This window comes from Mastomys coucha, unplaced genomic scaffold, assembly GCF_008632895.1.
Source record: "Mastomys coucha isolate ucsf_1 unplaced genomic scaffold, UCSF_Mcou_1 pScaffold22, whole genome shotgun sequence".
NCBI lineage: Eukaryota > Metazoa > Chordata > Mammalia > Rodentia > Muridae > Mastomys > Mastomys coucha.
Window position 1 is genome coordinate 23,099,554 of NW_022196905.1, and position 10,317 is coordinate 23,109,870.

General features: G+C 46.2%; 1 protein-coding gene across 1 annotated transcript in view; it reads right to left on the minus strand.

Annotated features, from left to right (window-relative positions):
• Adcy1 (adenylate cyclase 1) overlaps nt 1–10,317 on the minus strand; it is a 118,326-nt gene that overhangs the window by 51,104 nt on the left and 56,905 nt on the right. Inside the window, exon 5 of the mRNA XM_031339480.1 lies at nt 593–720. Within this exon, the coding sequence (XP_031195340.1) occupies nt 593–720 (128 nt within the window). The remainder of the gene's footprint in view (nt 1–592; nt 721–10,317) is intronic.

Sequence of the window (10,317 nt, forward strand, 5' to 3'; positions counted from 1 at the left end):
TTCACCTCCCGCCCCTCCCCCTGCCACCAGGCAGTGGCTCTGCAGCTGGGGATTCACTGTGGGCACCAGGAGACTTTTTGACTCTCAGTAGCAGAGTGGAGCCCATCAGCTTCCAGGAGCTTTTGACAGGAGCAGCTCCGGAGAGCTATTCCCTGCAGAGCCAACCTTGGTGTTCAGGGCAACCATGTTGCTGGCTCCTTCCTTACGCCTGTTCCAAAGCTTCAACTGTATGGACGTCCCCATGTGCACTGGGTTCTATAGGCTGGATCGAACTCAACACAGACTTCAGCCCTCTCTCGCCAAAGCATCAGAGGCAATCAGCTGCCCAGAAGAACATTCACTGGCTTTTAAACGGATGTGTACCCTCAGCCTTTCTTAAATGCCTCACCAAGCTCAGTTACAAAGATCCCTTCTTTTTCCATATCTCAGGCCCACTATATACACAAAGAATTTCCATGGACAAAGAAATAAATCCTAAACAGTGAGCAGGGGTCACCAACGCATCATCTTCCTGTGTAGGTGACCCAGCCCCCTCCTATGCTGCCTCAGCCTCTGCAAACCTAGACAGACCTTGGAACAGTGCAACACTCACGTGATGGTATCGATCATGTCAAGCCCCATCTCCACACAGCAGTGGGCGTGATCAGTCTTGGGCTGGGTGAGGCCAGACACACAGTAGTAGCAGTCTCCAAGGATCTTGATTCGGCGACAGTGGTTTTCCTTTGGGGCAAAGCATAGCACAAGATCATTACAGAGATGCTGTTGGTGAGTATGTTTGTGTATGGCCTCCAGTAGCCAAAGCCAGGCTCAAATGGGAACCTCCACTCACAGTCCCCAATACCCTCACCTTCTTCTACTGGGACTGTGTATCTTCCCCACCTTCTCCATCTAGCCAACACTACCTGGACCTTCAAGGTCCATGAATAAGGCCACCTGTTTGAAATGAGTCCCCATCTTACACAGTCTCTCCCACTCTAATCATGGTTCAGCCTCCGGAATGCAAGCAATCTAGAAGGAAGCCCAAGCCATTCCCATCCAAACATTCCTGCAGCTCAGAACCTCCCACCCTAGAGCACATCTGCTCCGTTTATATTAGAATGTGGAGAATGCATGCTGAGTCTCTCATATCTGAAATGCTAGAAGCCAGAACCACTAAAGATCTCTTTTCTTTTTTGTCAGATTTAGAAACACTGGCATAGACTTTGCTGGCTGAGCATACCCAATCTAAAAGCTTCAAATTCCTAACTTTTTGGGGGGGTGTCATATGATGCTCCAAGTCTTAGCTTTGGAAGAATTTCACAGTTTGATTACTCAGGTTACAAATGTTCACACTGCCATAGCACCTCCGAGGGGAATCACAGTGTCCCATTGAACATCGCACAGCCCCTTGGGAAGATGCGAGATACCCTCTACCTCCTGAGGAGGGAGGCTGGATGGATTTCAGTAAGGATCAAGTGAGGTTAGTCATACACTAGTCCAACATGTTGACAGGTCCACACTGGGCCCACAAGCTGAAAGGAGAGAACTGACTCCTGCAAACTGGCCTGTAAACACAGACACACACACACACACACACACACACACACACACACACACACACACGATGGTACTCTACCCACACATGCACAAAATAAAATTTTTTAAAAGTAATTCAATCAGAAGGGGTAGTAGGATATCAGTGGCATGAACAGAGAGAGGAAATGCTCAGGATTAAAGGTTTAAGTGGGAATATGGGGGTGGGGGAGGGTGGGGTGGGTCTGGGTCAGACTAACAAAGGGTATGTGAAGGAACTTATGAAATCCAACTGTTTCTAAACTAATATAAATATATACAATATATATACTTAAGGGTTTTGAACAGAAGTACCGTGCATAGGTGGACAACATGCTTCTGGAAGACCTTACTAAATGAAAATCTTGGTGCCAAGCTCTGGATACCTCTCTATGAGTTACTGGTCAGAGACAATACAGGCCATGGTCATGTATACCATGAGAAATAATAACATACCATGAGAAGTGCTCTGGGTTGCCCACAGTAACTAGATGGTAAGACCCTTTTGCTAATCACTCACTCTGGCTGCAGGACACAGATGTCAGCCTCACCCAGGAAACACTCCCTGCTGGACAGCTTCCACGGTGCCAGGCTGCTGGGGGAGAACACCGTCAATGGTCTTACCCAGTGTTGGATGCACATGCTACAATACTGACCGGCTGGCAAGATGTGCCCACTAGGGTGATAGTGGCACATTGGTTACGCACAACCACTTTCTGACGGCATATGAGGCCTGCACCACAGGAGGGAATTCAGACCTTGAACTCTATACATGATCAAAAGCCCATGACTAGGGAAACCACAGGCCCAAGCAGGGGAACTTACTGTTGACGTGTTCCCAAATGGCCATACTATTAAACTATGCCTAAATATTTATGTTTACATACTAGATTTGGGTTTCTCTCAATTTTGATGAAAGATGCTTCCTTGTACAGTGGGTAATGGTTAAGGCAGAGACTCATAACTGGCCAAGAGCTGAGTAGAAATAACACTCAGTGTTTGGCTGTGGTAGGTCGCCTCTATCAACTCCACCATCCAAAGCCCAGGAACAACCCAGAAGCGGGGACAGAAAGAAGGTAAGAGCCACAGACGGGAAAGAAAGCTGTGAAATGAAACCTTGTATACAACAGTCCTGTCACAAACAGAACAATCAACAGCAGCTACGGCTATCTCTATAAGATCAAGCTGGTCAAAATCCCAGCATGAAAGGGTAGGGGTTCCTGGAGACTGCCCCTCCATCACAGGAGATATTGGCACTTGACAGGTGTAGAGGAAGAGAGTCACGGTCCTTTGGGGACATGGCTGCTGAGAGGTTGCTCGTACTGTACTTGATGACCTCACACCCAGGCATGTTATGGACAGCACTGATCAGATTTGGAGAGATTGATAGCAATGAAAAAGAGGGCATGCGATCAGAAGGGAGATGGGTGGGGGTTCTGGGGGGTTGGAAAGATGTAGTGGGGGATAGCTATGATCAATGTCCATTGTACAAATAAAACTTTCAAAGAACAAAAAATAATTTTAAAACACCATAGGTCTCAAACAGCTCCATGTCAAATCCTCTTAGCATACACACACACACACACACACACACACACACACACACACACATACACACACACATACACAAACACACACACACTCACACACACACATATACATACACACTCACACACACACACTCACACACACACATATACACATACATACACACACACATACACACACACACATACACATACACACACATATACACAAACACACACTCACACACACACACACTCACACACACACACACTCACACACACACTCTTTGTGCAGGTGAGTTGCAGCTGTTGACATCTGGCCAGAAACATCCACACTGAGAAATTCTAAATAAATACCTTTTAAGTTAATAGTTGCAAAATAAACCATTTGCAGTATTAATTAAAACCAAGTGAGAACTGTGCCTCTGATGACCACTTCTGCATCTCCTCAATGCTTATTTTCAGAGAATGCAGCCAGAGGACTTGATCCACATTGGCATCAAGCTAGGAAGTCCAGGAAGGCAATGGCCTTGCTTCCCACATAACACTCGGATGAGGACAGACTTCATAGACCCTCAGAAGCCTGCACTGTGTGGCATAGCTCCGTGGAGTCCACATTGAAAACACATCCACCATTCAGATCTAATTTCATGTTTGAATGTACTAAGCAACCGTTCCCTGCAACTTTCTCAAATATTGTAAATTAACAAATGCCAGGCTAAGCAGGGGGTCGGCATTGCACCTGGACAGTGTGAGGTCCCTAAGCCTGTCCAAGAAAAGATGGTCCTAGAGCTAAACAGACAGCTATCTCCTACTGCTGTCTAAAGCTGCCCAGCCCCTGTGCTGCAGAGACTCTGCATTCTGACTGGAAGAAAAGAAATAAAAAGGTGGAAGAGGGAGGGAGAGAGGGAGGAGGAGGAGGAAAAAGAAGAGGAGGAAAGGATGTGAGGGGCTTGAAGGCCCATTAAATTATTGGGACCAGGGACCAGCGACGCCTTCTCCCTCCCGGGCTGGAAAGGCACAGCCTGCCAGAAGCAGTAAGAAGTCTTATGCTCAGCTTCTCATGTGTGATCTGGAGTGCCCCAGGCAGCTGTTGGTAAGATTTTACCAACTATAGTCTTGCCTGGGTGGATAGCATAGGACAGGATCTAGGATGTTAACCTCCCCCATTACCCCTGACAGGGGTTCTGACCAAGGAAGTGTGAGAGAGAGAGTCTGCAAGGCTCCAGCAACTAATAAAGTATGGGGAAGTCTGGAGGTCACAGTAAAGCTATGATTCCATGCAGAAATTATCAAATTAAAACCTTCCAATTTGCAAGTCTAGGAAGAAGTAAGGAGCTGGGAGGCAGATGATGTTGTTGAGTCCCTAAGAGACTCAATCTCTGCTAGAGTCAGTCCTAAACTATCTTATCAAAGTCGTCCAATCCTGAGAAACAGGCATGCCCAGCACCACAAACACCCTGGTGTAAGGAGATGTGGGGGCAAGAGTGAATCAATCTGGTTGTTTGTTTCACGAATAGTGCTTCACTCAAAACCTCAAGTGGGGCCTAGAGAGATGGCTCAGCAGTAAAGAGCACAAGCTGTTCTTCCAGAGGACCATGGTTTGATTCTCAGCACCTGCGTGGCAGCTCCCAACCATCTGAACTCCAGTTCCAGGGGTTGGATACACTCTTCTGGCTTCCATGGGCACCAGGCACCCATTCAGCACACAGACATGCATTCAGGCAAAACACCCATACACACAGAATAAAATATGCATTTTTATTTTAGTAATTAAAACCCTGACTCGTCAATTCCTACTAGGATTGTAAGACTAGCTATATTTGGAATAGGACATTTGAGAACACCATTCCTACTCAGCGAAGTGCACGTGACAACCACAGCAGTCACCTCCTACGCCCACCGTTAGAGGGAAAGGCACTATCTCCGTGTATATATTAAAACGCATGGAAAGTGAGTGATGGGGGGGACTGAAGACCTCTACAGACATCTGTCCATCATCAAGAGGGACCAGACCAGCCAAACACCAGAGGTCTCTCTAGTGTTAGGAAGGACAGAGAGGAACAGGTCTGCACTGCACTCAGAAGGGTGTGTGTGTGTGTGTGTGTGTGTGTGTGTGAGAGAGAGAGAGAGAGAGAGAGAGAGAGAGAGAGAGAGAGACAGACAGGCAGGCAGGCAGGCAGGCAGAGAGACACAGAGAGAGACACAAAGAGAGACACAGAGAGAAACAGAGAGAGTAAGCACAAGATCAAACCCAACACTGATGTTTAACCGTCTCTGTGGGAGGAAGGGGCAGAGTAGCCTCTTGCATTGTATCCCAAAGGTTTTAGCCATGGAACTGGACTTTGCAAGTATTTTGTATATATACAAAAAAAAAATGGACAAGAAAGAGTGATATCTAAAATCCAAACCAAAATGAAATAACCTGTTACCACATGAAAAAGATGGCCATCCAGAGAAAACTTATTCCCAAGCACATGAACACACTACCTCACCATCTAGCTGGTCACCTTAGCCAAGGACAAAAGGTAGGGAACACTGAGGTGAATGCAGTAGTCTTATTCTGGGTAACTAATAATGATGCTTTGAACCTACTACACGAAATGGAAGGAAACAAATAATATTGCCCCTCTTTGTTCAACTTATGCTGCTATGACAGATTATTAAAGACTAGGTGATTTGTAAAGAACTGAAATTATGTCTTACACTTCTTGAACTAACTAATGTTCAGCGAGAGCCTTCATGCTCCCAGGGTGGAAGGCAGAAGGATAAGAGAGAGCCTGAGAGGCAGAGGTCAAGAGAGACCAAATGTGCTTTCTAACAACTTGCTCCTAGGATAGCTAGCCCAAGATAGCATTAATCTGCCCCTGAGAGAGCCTTGTGGTCTAGCTTCTGTGTGTTTGCATTCAGTCACTCCATAAATTAAAATCCAGCAGCTCAATCCAGAACTGTGTCCATCTTGGTTGCATGCTGATTTGAACAAATAGTTGTAAACAGTCAAACCCAGGCGAGGTGCTGGGGAAAATGCGGCTGTGTCCAGTTTGGCTGGGCTGGATCATGGAATCCTATCAGTGCTGGTTGAACAGTCTCAGATGGCAATACTGTGTGCTGTCTATGAAGTCAGGTAATGTCTAGAGAGCAAAATGGCCACAATTAGTCACTGTTGACCCTATATTGTGGGTGCATGTAACTCATTACATTATTCTCTCTAGCCTGGTGATGTCAGTGTTTCCACAAGGTTTCAAATGTCAGAATCCTGAGGGCAGAGTTGGTGCCAATCCATACTGCCTCCTGACATCTGGAAGAAAACCCATGCAGTCCACAGTAGGGACCTGATAGCCATTTTCCGAACGAGCACGTATTACTCGACATCTTTGCCCCCCCCCCGCCACTTCCCCACTGATGGACTGAGGGGAGGGGTGAATGCCTCTCCTGTGCAAGGCATTGGCATCTTCCTCATTTGGCTCTTCTGCTCCTCACCATCTTTGCCACCATTTCCCAGTCAATTCCTGACCTCAAACCACAATTCAGAGGAATCCTCCCTGACACTCACTCCCTACCTATCTAGCAGGCAATCCTTCCAGGTGCCAGCTGATGCTCTCTACATACCCTTCAGCCACCTAACTCAACAAATTGCGGGCTCTGCATAACTACTTATAGAAGACTCAGAGTTTCTTCCCTGAGCAGTAAGGACCAGCGCTTGGTCCCCATTACTTTGTCTCCCTACCCCAGCCCAATCTGTGCTTGACAATACATGAACCATGCCAGTTTGCTCTATCAACACTACTGGCGTGAATACGACTAACCAGCCCTTCCCTTCAGCCCTCCATGGTTTTGAAGAGCTTCTTTATATTTCTCAAGCAGGGAAAATGAGGCACGACAAGTGAAGGTGATGTGACTGAATCTCTGGCCACAGAGTGAACCCTGCCTCTGAATTGAAGCCCACAGAAAGGTTTCATGGGGGCAAAAGTCAGGAAGGGCGTAGGATAATGAGTGGTAGTGAGCAGATTTCTGATGCTCCTGGACCCTAACAGACACAATTCTAGTCACTCATATAGATTTTGCAAGTCCTTCAGGAAATACCCAGAGTTGACACAACACTGGAGAACAGTTAACTTCAGTACCTCAGACCATAGTAGCCTCAACTTGTTGCAACTAAAATTAGACAAAATGGCCATATTGTATCCTAGAGCCATGAACCTTTGTTACCAGCATGCGAGAAGGTTCCTCAGCTTGGCACGAATGTCTTATTTTGCCCTAAAGCAAAGAAAATTGACACAAGTGACCCTAACTCAGGCTCTAGTATCAATCAACAATTCGTCTCTGCAATGACTCCTGGAAGAAAGACTGGATGGGATGTGAGACTTATTTTTACTCAGACTCACAGTTCTCAGCCCAATGTCCACCAGCTCTGCTGTTTGTACACCATGGTGAAGCAGAGCATCAGGGTAGAGAGTGAAGGGAGCTGCACTGTCAGACACCCATCATGCCAGGAAGCAGGAAATGAGACAAGGGATCCAAGACACGACACCATCTTCAAGGGCAGGCTTCCAGATACTTCTTCTTCCAGATACATCTCAAGGAACTCCCAAGACATCACTGCCAGCTGGAAGCCAAGCCTTCAGTGTGTGAGCCTTTAGAACAATAGTTCTCAAGCCAAGGGTCCAATGACCTTTTCGCAGTGGTCACCTAAGACCACCAGAAAGCACAGATGTTTACATTACAATTCCTAACAGCAGCAAAACTACAGTTGTGAAGTAGCAACAAATATGAGGAACTGTATTAAGTAAAGGGTGGGCAGCGTTAGGAAGGCTGAGAACCACTGCTTTAGAAGAGCAGTTCTCTGGATCCGTAAGAGCACTTGTTAAAGTTATCATCCAAATACATCTCTGAAACCCACATGGATCAGAAAGCGTGACCATGTTCAGGGACAACTTTGACTACAACAAGCCATCAGCAGACCCAACATACACCAAGCACAGCTCAGATCTGGAAAGTGGGGTCCCAGGAGAGGAGCTATTTCACGGGGCGAGTAACCTGTACAGACGACAGTTGCACGACTCAGTCAGTACCTATCAAAGTGGCCACTCACACTACCTTAACTCTGAATTCTTCTTCTGACCTGTGCCAGGCAACTGACAACCTACCACACCATGATAAGCTCCTGCTGGGGGCAAAGGGTTCTAGGAAGATTCGGACTGAAGACCTTACCAAGGGGCTCAAAATAAGAACCAGGTAGCCCAAGTGGTAAGAGTCCATGCTTGCACTGGTTCTCTCCACAGATACATGGTGTACTATGATCTCACCATGCCACACCCTAGCCTCCAGGATGGAGCCAAAGGCACTGTGTGCATATTCCAACCTGCTCGTGTTCCCATTAAGAAAACTGACATCCAGAGAAGAATCCTTGTCTCTCCACAGTGGGTGTGGAGTAACAGCGGGCCCCGGGACACACATCTTTCCATCATGTCAAAGGCATGTGCCAGTTCCTCAGAGATACAAAGGAACAATGCAAATCTCATAGTACTCAGTAACTGGGGGAAAGGTACAGAACAATTACTCTCATCTGGGAGCATCAACTGTGGCTAATGAGGCAAGCGAAGCATCCGCTAGAGTTGAGGCAAAGGCAAACAAGCCCTGTGCTTACTTAGCTTCCAGTGAAGACCTTCAGGGACAGAAGGGGTCTGGCCTGTAGGTGTGGGGGATTTTCCAAGCCTGCACTTCCCAGAGGCCACCCTGCATCTCAGTGTCAGGGACTCCGACCCAAGAGCAGCCATGAGAAGAAGCCCGCAGGCTTCCCTGAAAGGGCTCCCACAGATCAGAGGAAAGCATCTGCGAAGTTATGAGGACACTCAGAGGGAATGGAGCTGAGCAGAGGAACAATCTTACAGCAAGGGGGCTCATCTCAACTTGAGCTTCCTACTTGAACAGGGGAAATGATCAAAATTGAACTAGCTAGATGAAAACTGCCACTAAGAGAGAAATTACACTGAGTGGAGAAGCGGGTCAGACGCTGCAGAAGAAAGCAAATGCTGTTCAAAATGAAGCTGAATCCGAAAAGGCATCACAACCATTTTAGAAAACTTCTGAGTGCCGGCAGGATCACCTTCTGAGAACCTCGAGCGAGCGTGTGGTGGAAGCGGTGCCACACAGAAAGAATGTTTGGAAACACTAAACTGACTGTTTTGTTGTTTCTAAATTTGGCATAACTGTTAAAGCCACAGATGTAAGAGGTTCAGTAGACAGCAAGTATAAGAAACAAGGACACTGAGACATCAAAAATTAAACCTCTTAGACCAGGTGATGAAGGGAAAATCCTGAAAGTAGATAGAAGTGGGGCAGGGGACTTCTGAAGAGGCAAACAAGTCGGAGTAAGTATCTCATCAGAAATGTGTCAGAGGGCAGCACAGCGCCCTTAGAGCGTGAAGGGAGCCCAGGAAACCAACGGGACAGACAGCCTAGAGCGCTACATCCAGGAGAAATGCACTGCCCCGGTGAAGAGCTTTTCAGAAACATGGGAGCTGAGGGAACAACACATCCCCAGCAGCTAGGCGCTCACATGCTAAAGGAGATTCCTCAGGCAAGGAAACACAATACCCAGAAATCTTTACCACATGAGCACCCGACCACAGAGATGATTAGTGAGAGAGTAAATAGCAAGACTCTGTGCTGTTGAAATCTCTTTAAAAGAGAATTCAGTGCACAGACAAAATATTAACAATGCAAAATGGAGTCTATTCTATGTAATAAGATAAAGTATACATATGTGTATATGCGTGTGTGAAATCATTGCCATGAATTCAACTTTCATGTATATATATATATATATATATATATATATATATATATATATATATATATATATATATATATATATATATATATATATATATATATATATAAACAAGAGGAACATACCAGACCTGTGCCAAACTCAGCCTCATAGCCTATAAATCAGAAGTTACATGATGGTGGGCTACTATCAAGTTAAAAAAAAAATCAACTTAAGCCCTAAAGCATTGATGAAAACAGCTAAAATAAACATGGTAAAATTGAATCATCAAACATTCAATAATCTGTAAGCAGTAGAAAAGGGGGCAAAGCACAAATGGGGAAACTGGAAATAAGAAGAAAGGGCCAGCTTCGGCTCAAACACAGCATGAGTGTGGCCTATACAGGCAGCTAGAGCAGGGATTGCTAATCAGAAGGAGGAGGAGGAGGAGGAGGAGGAGGAGGAGGA